At 46.9% G+C, this 22,328-nt stretch overlaps 1 protein-coding gene across 1 annotated transcript in view; it reads left to right on the plus strand.

Moving 5' to 3' along the window:
* Positions 1 to 22,328, plus strand: part of LOC122945137 (polypeptide N-acetylgalactosaminyltransferase 3-like) — a 68,859-nt gene that overhangs the window by 25,966 nt on the left and 20,565 nt on the right. The window contains exons 5-7 of the mRNA XM_044304038.1: positions 1,401 to 1,518; positions 3,426 to 3,626; positions 9,948 to 10,079. Of these exons, the coding sequence (XP_044159973.1) occupies positions 1,401 to 1,518; positions 3,426 to 3,626; positions 9,948 to 10,079 (451 nt within the window). The remainder of the gene's footprint in view (positions 1 to 1,400; positions 1,519 to 3,425; positions 3,627 to 9,947; positions 10,080 to 22,328) is intronic.

The raw sequence follows: 22,328 nt of genomic DNA on the forward strand, positions 1-22,328 counted from the left end.
AAGCTGGTGGTACAGTGGACCTGGAAGAATGAGAAAACGCCCAACGCGTATTGCCGGAGCAATCCGGCTTCCTCAGGGGTTGTGGTGAGTGGCTTATTACGCTTTGGCCAAAATGTACACCAATGCCTTATTCAACATCCAGCATAAAGGCAGGGCAGAGTGCTGGTTTGCAGAGTGCGATTGCATTTGTGTTTTTGCGTTTGTATCTGTATTTCGCCATAGCAATGAGCACCTGCATACAAGGTTGTGCGGGCTGAAACCCCCCACATTTTTTCTTTGTAGTATATATTGGAGGTGTGGCGATCTCCATGCAGTCATGCACACCTGACCAGTTAGTCTGCCCGGGAGGCTGGTTTTAAAGTCAGTATAAAACTGAGTCTGCTTATATAGCACCTACCAGTAGCCATTTGGCTCCAGGAGAAGTATATAGTGGGCTCAGCATGCATGTTGGTACTTGCATCCCTGGATCCGATGAAAGCTGTAATGGCACCGGACGGGGTTAAAAGCAGAGTGTGCTTGGCGTGCATGGTGTACCTGCACTCCCTGGACTTTGTGTGGCTGTCGTGGCCCATAACAGGTAGGAACTAGTGTTAGGGACCACTCATGAAGGCGACCTTGATGTGGTGAGTGGCTTATTACACTTTGGCCAAAATGTACACCAATGCCTTATTCAACATCCAGCATAGAGGCAGGGCAGAGTGCTGGTTTTCAGAGTGCAATTGTGTTTGTGTTTTTGCGTTTGTATCTGTATTTTGCCATAGCAATCTGCACCTGCATACAAGGTTGTGCGGGCTGAAACCCCCCACAATTTTTAATGTGTGTCTGTTGGTGTGTCCAATAAACTTTATATACATACTTTTTATATTGACTTATTGTCGGATGTGCATTTTTGGGGTGGTTCTTGTGACTCTCTCTTGGGTCAGGTGACATTGTTTCAGATCTCTGAATACTGTTAATAGCAGCTCCGGCAAGTTGACTGCCCCCATAATCGTGTACAGAAAATAAAATAAAAAATGTACAAGAAGGAAATGACAACAGATTAGAAATACAGAATACGGATCCGTATTTAGTTTTAGTCTGTAAAATATATATCTGATGCACCCCCTTTAAGGGAACTATAAGTTGAAAATACTTGGTGCTGCAAGAAAAAATTAAATTGGTTCATAATGAGTTGTCCACTGCCAGAAACAAAGATTGGGCTCAGTTTTATTGCAGCCTGTCCAATCAACTACTGTCAAAGTTGTCTGACGGCACGTTTCAGTAAAAAATTAATTCATGGACGTATTTAATTTAGTTAATATGACACGTCTCATCCACGTGAGGGCATCTTGAGGAGAAATTTACAAACTCTATGGAGATTTCCTCCTGGATTACTATATTAATGTTGAACTTTCCTGTAGGACACCAACTTTTGCTGGAGGTATCTTCTCGATTTCCAAGGAATACTTTGAGCACATTGGAAGTTATGATGAAGGGATGGAGATATGGGGCGGTGAAAATTTAGAAATGTCTTTTAGAGTAAGTATATCTGTCTGAAATCTGCAGATGCTTCATATTTGCGGTCTTTGCTGTAGATCTAATTGTTTTAAATAAGGTTGTGCCACAAAAAATATTCAAAATTTTTGACACCAGCACCTGGATCTGAATACTTTTGTAATTGCGTATTATTCAAAATGTATTACACCCACTGAGCTACTCAGTAACGTGTATCTGTATATTACCATCTGGTGTCTATTTTTCTTGTTTCTCTGTCCACCTCAGTAACAGTGCTGAAGAGGACACACATGCTCAGTTCCATCCTTCAATTACTGCCAACTGTATTCACTGTTAGAAGCTGAGACAGTTAGGGCTCTTTCACATCACCGCTAGTTATTTTTATTCTTCTGCTTTGTTAGAGGAGCAGAGCAATGAAAATGACAGAAGTTCTGGATCCAGGACAAAACTGAATCAAACTCTGTCAAATGGATCCCCCTGACTATAATGGGATCTGTTTAGTTTTAGTTTAGGAGTTACCTCTTTTGGCGGAAAACAAGTCCTGCATTTAGGCTGTTTTGGATGGAATCTGCAACAGAGGTCCTGAACAAGCCTCCAAAGCATAAGTGAGCCAGACCTTCCAGGGAGAGTGCTGCATCAGAAAGGACATACCCCCTGAGCTGCCAGCCTGAAATAAATCTAGCAGAGCAATGAATGTGGAGAGGTGAGGTACAGGGCTGGTTCTAGCTTTGTTAGAAAGATTGTCACGACCATGGTTATGGTCGTGACTCTTTGAACCACATGCAGTTGTCTGCGGTTTGGTCTTGTTGTCAATCACAGGTGAGGGCTGTAGTATGTTACCTCATCTGTGGTTGCCGCTGGCAACATTATGTATGCGGTTGCACCTGGCAACCTGTCTTTGTAGGTGTGCCTTTTATATGTTTGGTGTGCACGAGGTTTGGGTGTGTGCACTGTGACATTTTTCCTTCACTTGTGGTTGTCTGTGGCAACGTGTTGTTTATGTACATGTGGTGGCAGTGTCTCGGCCTTTTGGCTGGCTCCCAGGACATGGTTGCCATGCATGTCGTTGCCGGCGGTAACAGCTGCTATGTGATTGGTGTTTGTTCACTTCCCCTTTATGTGGCTGTTTTCCCATGCCTGGGGTAAGAAGGGTTAAATCCCTTATGTGTGTGTGTGAACACTGGGTGTGTCTGTGTGGGTGTGGCTACTTGGGCCTATATAGCTTCTGTTGTGATTCAGAAGCTGAGGGGTACTCCAGCCTTGTAGTAAGCTGGAGGCACCCTTCTGGTCTCTAATACCATCTGCCAGTGAGGGCCACCCTTGTGGTCATAAATGTTGTTATGTGATGTTAAGTTTATGTTTATGTGGTGTCTGTATTATTGCAGCTATGGTTCTGGCTTTCTGTGTGTCTATGTGTGCTGTGTCCTTTTATGTCTGTGTGTGGACTCAATGCACTTGAGCTCAGGGATCCAGTCAGTGTGTCTGTGGCAGGTAGGGGTGGAAGTCTTTCACTCTCCTGCCATATCCATAGTCTGTTTCTGTTTATATCCCCTTGCAGCTCGGCCAGTTTAGACTCCTGTTTCTCTGCATCCAGGAGGAACAGGTGGTCTACCCAGCTCCTAGTTCAGGGATCGGCGGAGGGTGAGTAGGGATCCGAGGTTCCTGAGCATGAGCCCTCCTACCATCAAGGTCGGCTCATGCAGCTAGGAGCCAGGGTCAGATTAGGGATGCTATATGAGGTGACCTGCTCCCTTATTCTGTTGTCCTGGCCGAGCAGCGACTTACTTCATGTGGCATCGCACGGCTGAGGGTTTTCCCCATCCTCAGCCGTGACAAAGATATTGTCATGTACTATATGATGTTTGATTTTCACTTTTTACAGTAATCACGGGGTAACCCCTTCAGTGAACATTTCCTCTTTATGTGTACAGGTGTGGCAGTGCGGAGGACAGCTGGAAATCCTGCCTTGTTCAGTTGTCGGTCATGTATTCCGCAGCAAGTTTCCTCATACCTTTCCTAAAGGCACTCAGGTGATCACCCGAAACCAGGTGCGCCTGGCCGAAGTGTGGATGGATGGTTACAAAGAAATATTTTACCGAAGAGATCGGGAAGCTGCAATCATTGTCCAACAGGTGGGTGAGCCCAACTTCTCTCCGAATATCAAGAGATCCCATAAGCCATTGGTGCAGCTCTGGTAGAAATGTTTGAAAGTCTTTTGTAATCTGGATGCATAAATTACAGATGGTAGAGGGGAAAACCTTAATGACCTTGGTTCACCGGTCATTCCTTCTGCACTTAGTCTATATAGAAGTTCTGCTCGCACTTGACTCCTCGCCAGTTGTTCTCGCCATTGTTCTCTGTGGCAGACAATGATTTTCAAGGACTGTCTAATGCAGCAGAGGAAGAAATATCACATGAATGTGGACAAACTCCATTGTGGCATCATATGAACAGTTACCGTCATTGCCCCATTACCCCTGAGGAGTTCTAGCAAAACAAGTTTGGGGATTGGGGGTCTCGTGTCGGTGAAGGAAGCTGAATATAGACTGCATGGACTGCCGTTACACTGGCCCATGATTTATTTTATTTATTTGTTTTATGCACTTATATAGCACTGATATATTCCGCAGCGCTTTACAGACATTAGCATCGAGCTGTCCCCAATGGGGCTCACAATCTAAGTTCCCTTTTAGTATGTCTAGAGTGTGGGAGAAAACAGAGATGCCAGAGGAAACACGGGGAGAACATACAAACTCCATGTAGATGTTGTCCATGGTCAGATTTGAACCTAGCCACTATGATTGCCCTATGACAGTTTGGATTTGCTGACAGCAACAATAGTGATGGTGTGAACAGCATGGTAGACAGACACTGTAACATGCTGCCCTAGCAACCTAATGGGGACCATTCCAGTTTGAATTCAGTTTGATTGGCTTGCCGCTCGGATAACAGTCTAGTCTTGGTAAATGTTTCTGCAGTGTTGGGTTAGGCTAGGGCCACACTGCCACTGTACAGTGACTGATTGTAACTATTGAACTACAGCAGCAGTTCACATGAATGCTATCTCGTGGACTGCAACATCATATAATAGTTAAAATCAATCATTCATGCTACAAAAAGTCAGTGTAGCCCTGGCCTTAAAGAACTAAAAGTATAAGGATGCACAGATTGGAGTCTTCAACGATCCTCTATTTGTGGTCGTGGCAACCAGGAACGTACCGAGATCTACCTGGAATGCCCTACTCTAAAGCGGTCAGAGTTGTGCCGTAACCACGTCGTGGAGGGACGCCTGAAAGAGGGCAAAAGACATACCGGTAGGCAGGAGTACTTTATTACAACGTGATTACAAACCAGACTCTGAAAGCTATTGACATCTCAGTTTCGGGTGAGGTAAGTAGCGGCTAAAACACGTGGAGCGCCAACGCCCTAATTTCTGAATGACATGCGCTAGCACCTGATTCTTGGAAGCCGCGGACGCAGCACCTATGCGGAACGAATGTCCCGAGATCGCGGTGGCGTCGCCGCCCAAGCTGGCCACCAGGGAGCGTACGTGGGACACGAACTGATGGGTGGTGAGTGACGCCACCCCAAAGGGCAATAATGGACTATCTGGCCCGGACCCTGACAAGGCTGATAGTAGTTGACAGAACTGTGACAGGGCACCATTGATGAGACGCGGGAAATAAGACACCGGTACTGGGGGCCCCACCTGTGAGGTTTTGGACGTCCTCAGCAGCAGCACGTAACCTTCGGCGTTTTGGACCAGCTGGTCGACTGTGAGAACCTGCTGCTGCCAGGAGAACAAGTGAACTCCCCAGGCCTCAAGAAGCCATAAAGCTAGATAGATGGCGGATTTGAGCACCAGGTTGGGTAGAACCCCAAAAGGATTCCTATCCAGAACGTCATAAAGTCTACGAAAAGGAGCCCTGTGACAGCCTGCCTACGTACTTGGCCCTGGGGCCCGCATTTGCTCAAACCCTCGAGTGCGGCTTTGACAGCATGCATGGAGAACACCGATGTCCGTTCGGGATGATTGATGGAGAAGAAATGTTGCACTCCCGACAGGTATGATCTCACGGTGTTAGGAGAGAGTTTTTTAGTTCTGAGTGGCAGTAGCCAATGAACGCCAGGATGTATTCTACAACTAGATTCCTCCTGAGGACATTCCCCCTGAAACTTGCAAAACGCCTTCCACCCGGTGGTATATGCCCTGGTGGTGTTGGGGGAAAGGGACTTGGAAATCAAGGCGTGGGCCGTCTCTAGGTGACTAGTCACGCTAGGATTAAGGATTCGTGAGGAGGGACGGTAGCGCCCACTACATCTGCCTCTGGCATGACCTGTAAGAAAAGGGAGAAATTAGCCCTTGATAAGGCATCGGCAGCCACGTTTTGTGAACCTGGCACATGCGCGCTATGGACATGGAAGTGGTGATGTAGGGAGAGTAGTACTAGTCGTCTCAAGAGACACATAACATGGGATGATCTAGACGACCCACTGTTTACAATGTCTACCACTGCTGCATTGTCAGACACAAACAGAACAGACTGATTTACCCAACGATTGCCCCATATGTAGGCAGCTACCACAATGGGGTACAGTTCGAACAGTACCGAGGAGTGGAGGAAACCTGGGATCTGTCTCACCTCGGCAGGCCATTCGCCCGCGACCCAGTGGGTGCCAAAAATAGCGGCCAAACCTGAGCTTGCGGCCGCATCTGAAAATACTACAGGAGAATTACACGACAACTCGGGACTGAACAAGGACACCCCATTCCATTGACAAAGAAATTGATCCCACATGTGGAGATCAGCTAAGGCCTGACTATCCAGACACACTGGGCTGTCCTGCTCCGGGCCGTGGCCAGGAGCGCCAACAGGCGGGATATGAACGCCCTGCCCTGCGGAATGATGCGCATGGCAAAATTTGACATGCCCAGTAGTGACTGCAAATCGGCCTTAGTGACCACGGTCGTGACTGCAAACCTGTGGATGACTTCTCTGATCCTCATCAATTTGTCCGAAGGTAACCTGGCTAACATGTCTTGTGAGTCTGGTTCAATGCCCAGAAAGGTGATAACTGTGGACGGGCCCTCAACTTTCTCGGCAGATCTGAGCCCTACCTAGCTGAACAATGGGCCGACCTAGCTTGTCCACGGAGCTGGGGGGGTCTGAAAACATCGAGTGGTCCAGCTGTAGAGCTGGACGGGTACGATGAGGTACTGGCGGCTGACTAGTGACACCACTCTACCGAGTGGAAGAAGGACTGACAGGCGGAACAGGAGGGAGCTTTCAGGCCAGCAAAGTGCCTGCAGAACAGTTCTGTGTCTAAGTTGGACCAATCTGTCACATGTTGGAACTGGGAAAGCGCAGCTGCTGCTTTGGCCAAAACGAACAATGATAGTCGTAAAACGAATTTCCTCCATACTTGTAACCCAACTCTGTAACCCGAAAGAGGTACAGATCGAGTTCCTCCCTCCTGTCCGGCCTGGCAGAACATATAACATCCCTAAAAGGCTGAACGCCATGACAAATTCTGGGATGGTTAGCTTGCGGTTAAGCCTGTGGTCACGGCCTCTCAGCACCACCGAGACTTCCCCGCAAGCTATGACTTTGTTGTCAGACAAGTCTCTGGAGGCTGTCAGCAATGAAGCGAGGTTAACATCCCTACCCTCAAGGATGTCTTTCCTGATGCTGATTGGCACGAAATGAGATGGAGCCACGTTGGGGATGGCCTGGACAGAACGGGTATCCCCTACGGCAGAGGTGGCAACGACCGGGACCTCAGGGGCAGAAATCGGAACGACCGGGACGTGAGACTCGATTAATTCCAACCTAGCCTGTATCGAGGTGACCGCCGAAGTCAGACTGTTCAACATGACGTGCAACTGCGCGAGTGACGTCTGCACCGTGGCCATAGGGGGATCGTCACTACTGGGCACTAAAGAGTCTTTCCACAGTCGATACAACTCTGCCTTCCTGGCGGAAGCCGGGAAAGGGACGCCCTTCTTCGTTAGCTCCGACATGAGCTTGGGAATGGTCCATGCACGTAGGGACGGAATACTGCCCCCCTCAGACATTCCTGCTGCGTTTTCGTCCACGGACGCCTCGATGATGTCTGATGCGTGTGACATCACAGCTGTGGAAACAGTAACATAAGTGACCGGCTAAACTGGACGACCACCAGTATCCGTGAAACTGCACGCAAAGCAGGGAAAGGTGTACTGCCCCCGTGTAGCTATGCACACTGACACAAAAGGAACCGTGAGGGAGTGGCCAGGAACCGCCACCCGGAAATACAATACGGGGGAAATGATCTACTTACCTACTCAGAAATCTACACTGACCACCACAGAAAGTTCGTGAAACAGCACAACCTGGACGTGAGACAATGCGTGAGACACATAACCCACTGATGGGCACTTCCTTTCCCCTCCCCCACGTGAACCCCTACTACCTTACCGATAAGCCACAATTACGTAATGAGATCAAGACAACTTGGACCCTGGAAGCAAACAATGAAGGTGTCAACTGTGGATCGTGCCTGCCATGCGGAACCGTGCAGGTAAAACATGGAATGATTGGACATGAGCTGTAAGCTGCAGGTGACCGGTAGAAGGGGTTAGTCACTGGCTAAGATGTACCCCCCACGACCGTTCCGGCGTTGTCACGGATCCCTGCCTATCTAGGTGGCACGGCGGCCCGTGCCAGACTTTAGTGAAAACGCAGAGCATGGCCAATGCGCCCCCCGCATTCCACCACGATAACCGCGTGGGGAGCGCGGAGCTCCCTGGCACCGTGGCCGGAATGGGGGGACCCTCTAGCGCACTGGCCCCTGCCCCACGCCAACACAGAACGTGAGCCACGTGGAGGGCTGCGCGGCTCCCTGGCAGAGTGCCCAGTGCGGGGGGTGCCCTCCGTCGCTCAGGGCCTGCCCACCTGCCGGCTGAGCACTTCTACCGCGTGGGGAGTAGCGTAGCCCTCTGGCCTAAACCGGTGCGGGGGGGCCCCTGAATCAACGCGGGCCCCGCCACATCGGTCAAATGAATGTTGCCGCGTGGGGGGTCACGCCGTTCCCTGGCAGGGTGCCCAGTGCAGGGGTGCCCCCCTTGCTCGAGGGGCCGACCCGCCGCCGGCTGGGCACACCCACCACGTGGGGAAACGGCGCAGCCCCCTGGCATTTAGGAGCCGGGACAGGGGGGGGCCTTATATGAGCCGGCCCCCACCCTTCACCGGTTGAGACGAGCCGCGTGGGGGGTCACGCCGCTCCCTGGCAGGGTGCCCAGTGCAGGGGTGCCCCCCTTGCTCGAGGGGCCGACCCGCCGCCGGCTGGGCACACCCACCACGTGGGGAAACGGCGCAGCCCCCTGGCATCTAGGAGCCGGGACAGGGGGGAGGCCTCATGTGACCCAGCCCCCCCCCTTATCCGGATAAACTGTGGCCCCGTGGCGCCGCACTCGCTCCCTGGCAGGGCGCTCAGTGCGGGGGCGCCCCCCCTCATCTGGGGGCCGACCCACCGCCGGCTGAGCCCGCCCACCACGTGGGGAGGTAGTGCGACGCTGGCCAGATCGGAGGGGTGGGGGGGGGGGCCCCTGCTCCATCGAGTGTCCCGCCCCCCGCTGGTGAAGTGGAACGTGGTGGACCTGTAAGCGGGGAAGGAGGGGAGCGCCGCCACCGTCGTGGCCCCGCCCCCCGCCGTGGCTCCTCCCCTCCGCCGGAGGAGGGCAGTGTTAGGGAACCCTGTGTGGACGGGAGGAGGGGAGCTCGGCATCATCGTAGCTCCGCCCCCCCGCCGAGGCTCCGCCCCCCGCCGGAGGAGGGCAGTGAACCCTGTGTGGACGGGAGGAGGGGAGCTCGGCATCATCGTAGCTCCGCCCCCCCGCCGAGGCTCCGCCCCCCCGCCGGAGGAAGGCACTGTTCGGGAGCCCAGTGTGGAGGGGAGGAGGGGAGCTCGTCACCGTCGTGGCTCCGCCCCCCCCGCCGTGGCTCCGCCCCCCCGCCGGAGGAGGGCAGTGTTCGGGATCCCTGTGTGGACGGGGGGAGGAGGGGGGCGCAGATACCGCCGCGGCTCCGCCGCCGCCCCCCTTCCCCCTGAATGACGGCCAGACATGGTGCATGAGGGAGCCTGGCCTCCGTGCGGTCCGCCCCCAGCCTGGAGGAAAAGAAGCGACGCGGTCCGGAGCATAGCCCCACTCACCTAGGGGCCAGCCGACCGGACTCCACTCACCTGCCTGCTGAAGACAAAGATGCCAGGTACGAGCGCACGCTTCCTGCAAAACTCTGCACGTCGTACGATTTGTGGGAGGGCACTGGCCGTTGAAGTAGGCAACCAAGCCCCTCCCACAAATACAGGCCAATGAATCGGCCTTACACATGTAGAAGTTCAGTTGATTTTAGGTATCTTTGTTGGATATTTTTCACACTGTTATTCCTTTTTTTTTTTTTCTTCGTTAATAGAAATCCTATGGAGATTTATCAAAAAGACACAGTTTACGAGAAAACTTTCATTGCAAGAATTTTTCATGGTATCTGAATAACGTCTATCCGGAAATGTATGTGCCAGACCTGAACCCACTCATCTACGGAGATGTAAGTTCTTAATCACCTGTCTGCTTTTCCTGATATCTAGGTCAATCAGCGTAATGATCCAGTTTTCGGAGCCAAGAATGAAAATGTAAGAGAAAGGCAGCGCATTGTAGTGCGCAAGGCCATCGTTAAAAAAAAATGTGATGTATTTACCTGAAACCTAAAAACCTATATGATGGATGGATAATGAGATATCTATAATTCCGTAATGAAACCAGTGCTGTTTGCATATCTCAATATACCCTTCAAAGGGCATCTGTCAGCAGATCTGTACCTATGACACTGGCTGACCTGTTACATGCTTGGCAGCTGAAGGCATCTGTGTTGGTCCCATGTTCATATGTGCTGGCATTACGGAAAAAAAAAATGATGCGGCTCATCCTCTATCACCTTTTATCCAGAGAGAAATTATGTTTTAATATATGCAAATGAGAGCCTCTGAGAGCAATATCTATCAGAACAGTTTTGGAGTAGATGGAGCAAAGAGTACTTAGCCAATCTGAGGCTAAGAAGTAAATGGCAAACACCCAAAATAAATGTCCAAATTTACCTAGAAGTCAATGGAAATTGGCCAAAGTTCTAGAAGTTCAAAAGGATGAAGACAGACTAGTAAGAAGAGTGTTATTACAAATAGGAGACTCAAAACTTGACAAAATAGGAAAACGTCTTACTACTCCACTCAAGTTGGAACGTCCTATACAAAAGTAAGTGGTTCTACTAGTGAGAAAAGACACTTGGACGTTGAGAAAAAAATCGAAAATTCCTCAAATTCATGTTTAAGTCCTACCACTAAGAACATAGAATTATAGGTAATTTTGGTGGGAGTGTAGCTGGCCAGCTAAGACCTGTCCTAGGTTGCTAATACAGCTTATATGTTTATACAGATAGACCTGCCAATAGCCTTAATGCAGTTCACATGTTTATATGTTAAAGATAAAAGCAGAGTTATTTACTGTGACTTCATGTTTTTGGATGTCATGTTACAGTTATATATTGTGTTCACAGAAGCAGAAAAAGATAATATGCCTTTAAGATTTATTATATAAATGTAAGGTAATCTCAATGACACAGCAGTCACAACAGAAAGCATAGAGTTAAACTGTTGTTACTGCCCAGGAGTCTTGACCAATCACAGCCAGCCTCACATTGAGCAGGAGTCTTAACCAATCACAGCCAGCCTCACACACAGTCTGTGTGGGAAATCCCCTAGCTGGAATCATTATACACCAGAGGAGAGGATCTGAACAGACATTTACTCCACTAAGAGCTGAGTTTTATGGAAGCAGAGAGGCCAAAATAAGTATTTAGAACAGTTATAAAATGTTCTTGTTGTTAATGTAGTGATTAGAACTGTATACTGAACCAATTGTATATGTTTGTTCACAGTTCCACCATACAAACTGCGAACTACTTAACTCAAAAGGCAACCAATCTGCAAATAGTTATTGCTAACTGCATACTGCAAGCTGCAAACCAAGTTGAGCAAGTCGAACTATTAGTTAAACCTCATATATACCTCTCAGAGAGATCATAAAGTGCTTAAATAACTTAAACTGAGAGTACAGATACTGAATAGAGATATATATCCACCATTTTATGTTGAATGACAAGATTGAACAGTTGAACCACCATCTTATGTATACCGCCATTTTGTGTTACTTTATTCAACACGTGTTTTGTACATGGACTATCGGCTGCGGAGGCGGCAGAATTATATATAAAGAAAAGTTAAAGTTAATAAAGAAGTTATTTTAATCATTTGGTGTGCTCTTTAAATCTACTATTTCCATAGAACGGCGCTAGAAAACAGACAGTCTGGTTGGACTAAAGTTAGGCATATCAAAATTCTTCTAATGCCACAGCGCAAAAGGCACTTCATAGTGCTGCGCCTGCCACAGTGGAACTATTACCTTTAGAGGGGGGGAAGCAATAGCGCTCCTCAACTTGCACAGTAAAGAGCGCATTAGAGCTGTGGTGCGCCAACATATACCACTGCACAGCAACTGATCCCTGAGTGAGCAAGCAGAGACCTCAGTGGAGCTACCATAGAGGCCATAGAAAGTGTGCATTAGTCAAACTGCAGCTGACTCTTAAAGTGGCAGAACGGCAAAGGCAAAATAGTCAGAGAAAGAGCGCCAACCCTCCTGCGATCCCTAGAGGGAGAAAGAGACGCATGGTGGGAGGCCAAAGTCCAGAGCTAGAGTACCCGCACCGCTATCCACGAAGAGGCCACGTACTGCAGCCAGCTAGTTTTCCGCCACTAGGCCCAAAGCCTGCAGCAGTGTATCCAAGCCAGTGCATTGCAAGTCAGCACAAAGCATCGCAAGTCTGCACAGAGCATCGCAAGTCAGCGAAGAGCATTGTATCACATCATGAAAAGACACTTCTCCTTTAAGATAGACATTTTTTCCAGCAACCTTCAGATGGCAGTATCCTGCTTTTCAGTATAAGGTCAGAGCTTTCCTTTTATTACTTATCACTGCATATAGGCTTTGGCATAAAGAGGCATTTTCGTGTTTAGGAATAAAGCAAAACAAAAGACAGTTTGTAGTATATGGACTCTAAAGTATTTTAAGTGAGAGTCATTTATTGCCGGCAATTGTTGTTATTGCATTTAAAGTGTAAGTCGTTTATTTCTGCATTTGTCAGTATTGTATTTAAAATGAAAGGTCCTTTAACCACTTCAGCCCCGCTAGGTGAAACCCCCTTCATGACCAGAGCACTTTTTACACTTCGGCACTACACTACTTTCACCGTTTATCGCTCGGTCATGCAACTTACCACCCAAATGAATTTTACCTCCTTTTCTTCTCACTAATGGAGCTTTCATTTGGTGGTATTTCATTGCTGCTGACATTTTTACTTTTTTTGTTATTAATCAAAATGTAACGATTTTTTTGCAAAAAAATGACATTTTTCACTTTCAGCTGTAAAATTTTGCAAAAAAAACGACATCCATATATAAATTTTTCGCCAAATTTATTGTTCTACATGTCTTTGATAAAAAAAAAATGTTTGGGCAAAAAAAAAATGGTTTGGGTAAAAGTTATAGCATTTACAAACTATGGTACAAAAATGTGAATTTCCGCTTTTTGAAACAGCTCTGACTTTCTGAGCACCTGTCATGATTCCTGAGGTTCTACAATGCCCAAACAGTAGAAAAACCCCACAAATGACCCCATTTCGGAAAGTAGACACCCTAAGGTATTCGCTGATGGGCATAGTGAGTTCATAGAACTTTTTATTTTTTGTCACAAGTTAGCGGAAAATGATGATGATTTTATTTTTTTTATTTTTTCTTACAAAGTCTCATATTCCACTAACTTGCGACAAAAAATAAAAAATTCTAGGAACTCACCATGCCCCTCACAGAATACCTTGGGGTGTCTTCTTTCCAAAATGGGGTCACTTGTGGCGTAGTTATACTGCCCTGGCAATTTAGGGGCCCAAATGTGTGAGAAGAACTTTGCAATCAAAATGTGTAAAAAATGACCGGTGAAATCCAAAAGGTGCACTTTGGAATATGCGCCCCTTTGCCCACCTTGGCAGCAAAAAAGTGTGACACATCTGGTATCGCCGTACTCAGGAGAAGTTGGGGAATGTGTTTTGGGGTGTCATTTTACATATACCCATGCTGGGTGAGAAAAATATCTTGGTCAAATGCCAACTTTGTATAAAAAAATGGGAAAAGTTGTCTTTTGCCAAGATATTTCTCTCATCCAGCATGGGTATATGTAAAATGACACCCCAAAACACATTGCCCAACTTCTCCTGAGTACGGCGATACCAGATGTGTCACACTTTTTTGCAGCCAAGGTGGGCAAAGGGGCACATATTCCAAAGTGCACCTTTCGGATTTTGCAGGCCATTTTTTACACATTTTGATTGCAAGGTACTTCTCACACATTTGGGCCCCTAAATTGCCAGGGCAGTATAACTACGCCACAAGTGACCCCATTTTGGAAAGAAGACACCCCAAGGTATTCCGTGAGGGGCATGGCGAGTTCCTAGAATTTTTTATTTTTTGTCACAAGTTAGCGGAAAATGATGATTTTTTTTTTTTCCTCTTTTTTCCTTACAAAGTCTCATATTCCACTAACTTGCGACAAAAAATAAAAAATTCTAGGAACTCGCCATGCCCCTCACGGAATACCCTGGGGTGTCTTCTTTCCAAAATGGGGTCACTTGTGGCGTAGTTATACTGCCCTGGCAATTTAGGGGCCCAAATGTGTGAGAAGTACTTTGCAATCAAAATCTGTAAAAAATGACCGGTGAAATCCGAAAGGTGCACTTTGGAATATGTGCCCCTTTGCCCACCTTGGCATCAAAAAAGTGTCACACATCTGGTATCGCCGTACTCAGGAGAAGTTGGGGAATGTGATTTGGGGTGTCATTTTACATATACCCATGCTGGGTGAGAAAAATATCTTGGCAAAAGACAACTTTTCCCATTTTTTTATACAAAGTTGGCATTTGACCAAGATATTTTTCTCACCCAGCATGGGTATATGTAAAATGACACCCCAAAACACATTGCCCAACTTCTCCTGAGTACGGCGATACCAGATGTGTCACACTTTTTTGCTGCCAAGGTGGACAAAGGGGCACATATTCCAAAGTGCACCTTTCGGATTTTGCAGGGCATTTTTTACACATTTTGATTGCAAAGTTCTTCTCACACATTTGGGCCCCTAAATTGCCAGGGCAGTATAACTACCCCACAAGTGACCCCATTTCGGAAAGAAGACACCCCAAGGTATTCCGTGAGGGGCATGGCGAGTTCCTAGAATTTTTTATTTTTTGTCGCAAGTTAGTGGAATATGAGACTTTGTAAGGAAAAAAGAAAAAAAAAGAAAAATCATCATTTTCCGCTAAATTGTGACAAAAAATAAAAAATTCTAGGAACTCGCCGTGCCCCCCACGGAATACCTTGGGGTGTCTTCTTTCCAAAATGGGGTCACTTGTGGCGTAGTTATACTGCCCTGGCAATTTAGGGGCCCAAATGTGTAAGAAGTACCTTGCAATCAAAATGTGTAAAAAATGGCCTGCGAAATCCGAAAGGTGCACTTTGGAATATGTGCCCCTTTGCCCACCTTGGCTGCAAAAAAGTGTCACACATCTGGTATCGCCGTACTCAGGAGAAGTTGGGTAATGTGTTTTGGCGTGTCATTTTACATATACCCATGCTGGGTGAGAGAAATATCTTGGCAAAAGACAACTTTTCCCATTTTTTTATACAAAGTTGGCATTTGACCAAGATATTTCTCTCACCCAGCATGGGTATATGTAAAATGACACCCCAAAACACATTGCCCAACTTCTCCTGAGTACGGCGATACCAGATGTGTGACACTTTTTTGAAGCCTAGATGCGCAAAGGGGCCCAAATTCCTTTTAGGAGGGCATTTTTAGACATTTGGATCCCAGACTTCTTCTCACACTTTCGGGCCCCTAAAAAGCCAGGGCAGTATAAATACCCCACATGTGACCCCACTTTGGAAAGAAGACACCCCAAGGTATTCAATGAGGGGCCTGGCGAGTTCCTAGAAATTTTTTTTTTTTTGCATAAGTTAGCGGATATTGATTTTTTTTTTGTTTTTTTCTCACAAAGTCTCACTTTCCGCTAACTTAGGACAAAAATTTCAATCTTTCATGGACTCAATATGCCCCTCACGGAATACCTTGGGGTGTCTTCTTTCCGAAATGGGGTCACATGTGGGGTATTTATACTGCCCTGGCTTTTTAGGGGCCCTAAAGCGTGAGAAGAAGTCTGGAATATAAATGTCTAAAAATGTTTACGCATTTGGATTCCGTGAGGGGTATGGTGAGTTCATGGGAGATTTTATTTTTTGACACAAGTTAGTGGAATATGAGACTTTGTAAGAAAAAACAAAAACAAAAACAAACAAAAAATTTCCGCTAACCTGTGCCAAAAAAAATGTCTGAATGGAGCCTTACCAGGGGGGGTGATCAATGACAGGGGGGTGATCAATGACAGGGGGGTGATCACCCATATAGACTCCCTGATCACCCCCCTGTCATTGATCACCCCCCCTGTAAGGCTCCATTCAGACACCCGCATGATTTTTTACGGATCCATGGATACATGGATCGGATCCACAGAACGCATGCGGACGTCTGAATGGAGCCTTACAGGGGGGTTATCAATGACAGGGGGTGATCAGGGTAATCAGGGTGATCACCCCCCTGTCACTGATCACCCCCCCTGTAAGGCTCCATTCAGACATCCGCATGATTTTTTACGGATCCATGGATACATGGATCGGATCCACAGAACGCATGCGGACGTCTGAATGGAGCCTTACAGGGGGGTTATCAATGACAGGGGGTGATCAGGGTAATCAGGGTGATCACCCCCCTGTCACTGATCACCCCCCCTGTAAGGCTCCATTCAGACATCAGCATGATTTTTTACGGATCCATGGATACATGGATCGGATCCACAAAACGCATGCGGACGTCTGAATGGAGCCTTACAGGGGGGGGGTGATCAATGACAGAGGGGTGATCACCCATATAGACTCCCTGATCACCCCCCTGTAAGGCTCCATTCAGACATCCGCATGATTTTTTACGGATCCATGGATACATGGATCGGATCCACAAAACGCATGCGGACGTCTGAATGGAGCCTTACAGGGGGGTTATCAATGACAGGGGGTGATCAGGGTAATCAGGGTGATCACCCCCCTGTCACTGATCACCCCCCCTGTAAGGCTCCATTCAGACATCCGCATGATTTTTTACGGATCCATGGATACATGGATCGGATCCACAGAACGCATGCGGACGTCAGAATGGAGCCTTACAGGGGGGCTATCAATGACAGGGGGTGATCAGGGTAATCACCCCCCTGTCACTGATCACCCCCCCTGTAAGGCTCCATTCAGACGTCCACATGATTTTTACGGATCCATGGATACATGGATCGGATCCACAGAACGCATGCGGACGTCTGAATGGAGCCTTACAGGGGGGTTATCAATGACAGGGGGTGATCAGGGTAATCAGGGTGATCACCCCCCTGTCACTGATCACCCCCCCTGTAAGGCTCCATTCAGACGTCCACATGATTTTTACGGATCCATGGATACATGGATCGGATCCACAGAACGCATGCGGACGTCTGAATGGAGCCTTACAGGGGGGTTATCAATGACAGGGGGTGATCAGGGTAATCAGGGTGATCACCCCCCTGTCACTGATCACCCCCCCTGTAAGGCTCCATTCAGACGTCCGCATGATTTTTACGGATCCATGGATACATGGATCGGATCCACAGAACGCATGCGGACGTCTGAATGGAGCCTTACAGAGGGGTTATCAATGACAGGGGGTGATCAGGGTAATCAGGGTGATCACCCCCCTGTCACTGATCACCCCCCCCTGTAAGGCTCCATTCAGACGTCCGCATGATTTTTACGGATCCATGGATACATGGATCGGATCCACAGAACGCATGCGGACGTCTGAATGGAGCCTTACAGGGGGGTTATCAATGACAGGGGGTGATCAGGGTAATCAGGGTGATCACCCCCCTGTCACTGATCACCCCCCCTGTAAGGCTCCATTCAGACGTCCGCATGATTTTTACGGATCCATGGATACATGGATCGGATCCGTAAAAATCATGCGGACGTCTAAATGGAGCCTTACAGGGGGGTGATCAATGACAGGGGGTGATCAGGGAGTGTATATGGGTGATCACCCGCCTGTCATTGATCACCCCCTGTAAGGCTCCATTCAGACGTCCGTATGCTTTTTGCGGATCCGATCCATGTATCCGTGGATCCGTAAAAATCATACGGACGTCTGAACGGAGCCTGACAGGGGGGTGATCAATGACAGGGCGGTGATCAATGACAGGGGGGTGATCAGGGAGTTTATATGGGGTGATCATGGGTGATCAGGGGTTTATAAGGGGTTAATAAGTGACGGGGGGGGGTGTAGTGTAGTGTGGTGTTTGGTGGGACTGTACTGACCTACCTGAGTCCTCTGGTGGTCGATCCTAACAAAAGGGACCACCAGAGGACCAGGTAGGAGGTATATTAGACGCTGTTATGAAAACAGCGTCTAATATACCTGTTAGGGGTTAAAAAATTCGGATCTCCAGCCTGCCAGCGAACGATCGCCGCTGGCAGGCTGGAGATCCACTCGCTTACCTTCCGTTCCTGTGAGCGCGCGCGCCTGTGCGCGCGCGTTCACAGGAAATCTTGCGTCTCGCGAGAAGACGCGTATATGCGTCCAGGAGGAGTAAAGCAACCACCTCCCGGACGCATATCTGCGTACAGCGGTCGGGAGGTGGTTAATATTCGTGTTGATTGTTATAGCATTTAAAGTCAAATGTCTGAGCCTAGTATTACCATGCCACTGTTGGAAGATACAGGGATAGATAAGGTAGAGGGTGAAGAGCAAGATAACCTGTCTGAGTTAGAGGAGTCTCATGCAGCAATAGTCTTGCCTCAAACAAATATAGCCCAAACAGATGAACTAAGACGTTCATCACGTGCCAGAACACTGACCCCAAAGATGCTTGAAAATTTGCAGCAAGAAGCAGCATCAAAAGGAAAAAAGTTTGCCAGAATGTATGAGGAGTGGAAATTATACATTAAAAGCATTTGAGGAAAGTTAACACAAGAAAGTATAAAAGGGAACTTGAGTGATATGGTAGAGATGGTAGAAGAATCTGAATCAGAGCTTATGCCAGCATATGTCAACCTGAGGTCGCTTACGACACCTTCCCAGGACATTGTAAGGAACATGGACACATGTACTGCGGTCACTAAAGATTTAGTAAAACTTATGAGAGAACTATTATCTGCAGAAAACTGTGATGAAGTTAAAGCAAGAAGGAGAATGAACAAGCTCTTTATGAGAGACTATGCTAGGTCCTTAGGGGGAACCACAATCTCAAGTGGGACTTCCTTCGCTAGCAGAAGTGCCAGCCACGAATCAGAGTCCTCAAGTACTTCAGCCAAAAGAAAGGAATTAGCTAAACAACTTGCTGTCAAGAGAGCAGAACTTGAGGTGGAAGCTGCCATCGAGGCACAGCGCCATCAAATGGAAGCCTAGCGCCATCAAATGGAAGCTGAAATGGAGGCACAGCACCATCATATGGAAGCTGAATTGAAAAGTCTGTAAAGGCAAAAAGAAGTTAAGATCATAGAAGCCAGACTGAGAGTACATGAAGAGGATATAGAGCAGAGAAGTCATAGGTTCAAATCTGTACTAAGTGAAGAAGCAGACTCCTACTTTCCTCCATACACACAGGATAATGGAAGGAAATCTCCAGCACCTAATGAGGAAATAAGTCATTATCCTTCCAACCCTGCTCAGAAAGACAAAGAGAGACCTAGTCCAGTGTTAGGAAAAAGGTGTGTGAACTCTAACGGAAAGACTCCCCTAATTCAGAACTAAGTGAGAAAATAGAACTGGATTATTCTATTCCTAGATGTCACTGCAACGGTCAAAAGAATGTTGACTATTGTCCCAACAGAACGATGGAGAACAGTCCTCGCTAGACTTCCCGTTCCGGAACCCACTGTATTTTCAGAAGATGTATTGAAGTTCATAGAGTGGAAGGAAAGCTTTGAAATGATCATTTCATTGCTTTAGTCCAGTTGACAAGTTATTCTACCTTCAGAGATATGTTGGTGGAGAAGCCAAGGAAGCTCTTGAAGGTAACTTCTATAGAAAAGATGAAGAAACCTACAAGCAAGCTTGGGAAAAATTAAATGCAAGATATGGTCATCCTTTCTTAGTACAAAGAGCCTTTAGAGCGAAACTGATTAACTGGCCTAAAATAGAAAATAGGTCCTAAAGAACACTTCAGACTCCAAAAGCATGGTGACTTCCTGCAAGCAGCAATGCCATCCCACATGTTCAAGGACTGGAAGTACTGAACGACTATCTAGAAAACCACAGGATGCTAACTAAGCTACCTGAAGAAGTGGCTTCTAAATGGAATCGCTATGTGACTAAACAGATCTAGGAAAGAACTTCCCAAGTTTTAAAGAGTTCTCTGAGTTTGTCAATGAGGAAGCATGGATAGCATGTAATCCAGTAACATCACTTACGTCTTAAAATTGTTAGAAAAAAGGCCTGCAAGAGAGAGAGGACGCACAAGAGCAACTAGTTTTGCAACCAATGCAGCAGCTAAAGGTCTAGAGATCTATGAAAGCAAGTTCAAAGTTACTACTGGGATCAGTAGAGAGACAGAACCGACAAATCTTCAGACTACCTTCAAGTGTATGTTCTGTGGAGAGAACCCCTCCATACACAGATGCTAACAATGAAGCAGAAGTCCCCAGATGAAAAGAAAAGGTTTGTACTTGAGAACCAACTGTGTTTCGGTTGTCTAAGGAAAGGCCATGTTACTAAGGAGTGTAAGAAAAAGGCCACATGCAGCGTTTGTAAAGGACACCATCCTACATCACTACATGAGGAACGTCCAAACAAAGATACACCCTCAATACCTAAAGATACTGAGGTAGAAAAGAAAGTATCAGTTTTCTCTTGCAGAGTAAGGGAAGGAGAAAGCAATGGCACATCAATGGTTGTGCCAGTGTGCATTTCAAATCCTAAAAAGAGGAACAAGAAGGTATACGCCTATGCGCTACTGGATGCCCAGAGTGATGCCACCTTCATTGATCAAGAAATCTGCAAGAAATTACAAGTGGCTATAAAACCAGTGAAGCTCAAACTCGCCACAATGACGGGAAGAGACACAATAGTGAACAGTCAAAGGGTCTGAGGACTGAGAGTTAGAGGACTTCATTCAAACTTCACATTAGATCTACCTTCAGCTTATACAAAAGACGATATCCCTCTAGATCGAGATCGCATACCTACCTGTGAAACAGTCAATGAATCTGTGATATCTCATGAAATGTCCCCGCTGAAGGAGTTTGGTGTTGGACTTCTGATAGGTTATGATTGTCCCGAAGCCTTGGTACCACGAAAGGTAATCACAGGAGAAAAGGGTGACCCCTATGCTGTTCAAACTGATCAAGGATGGGGTGTTGTTGGAGGAAAACAGCAGATTGCAAACTCAAGACAGGTGACTGGATTGTGTCATCGAATATCTTTCCAAGAGTTACTACCTGTAAGTCCAGCAAAAGTAATTAAGATCATTGAATCCGACTTTGCAGATATAAGTTCTAAAGAAAAGAGTGTATCCCAAGAAGACAAAGTTCGTAAACACTCTAGAAGAAAGTATTCAGCAGAATCGACAAGGTCATCTTGAAATGCCCTTATCTTTTAGAGAACGACCTCGTCTGCCAAATAACAGAAATCTTGCCCTAGCAAGATTGAAATGTTTGATGAAAAGGATGGGAAGAGATCCCAAACTCAAGAATGATTATTTGAAATTCATGGAAGGCATCCTCGAGGAAGAATATGCAGAGAAAGTTAATAATCAGCCTAAAGAAGGAGAAGTGTGGTACATCCCACATCAAGGTGTCTACCACTCAAAGAAACCAGATAAGATTAGAGTAGTATTTGATTGCTCAGCAAAGTACAATGGTGTTGCATTGAATGATCATCTACTAAAAAGACCAGATCTTACAAACGCTCTGCCTGGAGTACTCTGTAGATTCAGAAAGTATCCCGTAGAGGTAATGTGTGACGTTGAAAAGATGTTCCACCAGTTTCATGTAAAGAATGAAGATAGAGACTCCCTGAGGTTTCTATGGTCGGAGGACGGAGATACAGATTCAGAGGGAGCAGAAGACAGAATGAAAGTACACTTGTTTGGAGCAGCATCGTCTCCAGGTTGCACCAATTATGGTATGAAGTATTTGGCCAATCAGAATGAAAAGGATTGTCTATCAGCAGCAAATTTTTTGAAGAAAAACTTATGTAGATGATGGTCTTATAAGTCTAGAGTTCACAGAATCTGCAATCAAACTAGTGAAAGAAAGCCAAGAGTTATGCGCAAGAGGAAACCTGCACCTTCACAAATTCATCTCAAACAACAGAGAGGTACTGGAATCCATCAATAACTCTGAACGTGCATCGACAATGAAAAATGAAGATCTCAATTATGATCATCTTCCAGTTCAGAACGTACTTGGATTGCGATGAAATGACAAATTCTTCTTTGAAGTATCTATTGAAGAGAAAGATGCAACTAGAGGTACCATTCTTTCTGCAGTGGCTTCTATATTTGATCCCTTAGAATTCTTGGCCCCAGTGATCCTCAAAGCAAGAGAAATACTGTAAGATGTATGCA

This window comes from Bufo gargarizans, chromosome 8 (assembly GCF_014858855.1).
Source record: "Bufo gargarizans isolate SCDJY-AF-19 chromosome 8, ASM1485885v1, whole genome shotgun sequence".
Taxonomy (NCBI): Eukaryota; Metazoa; Chordata; class Amphibia; order Anura; family Bufonidae; genus Bufo; species Bufo gargarizans.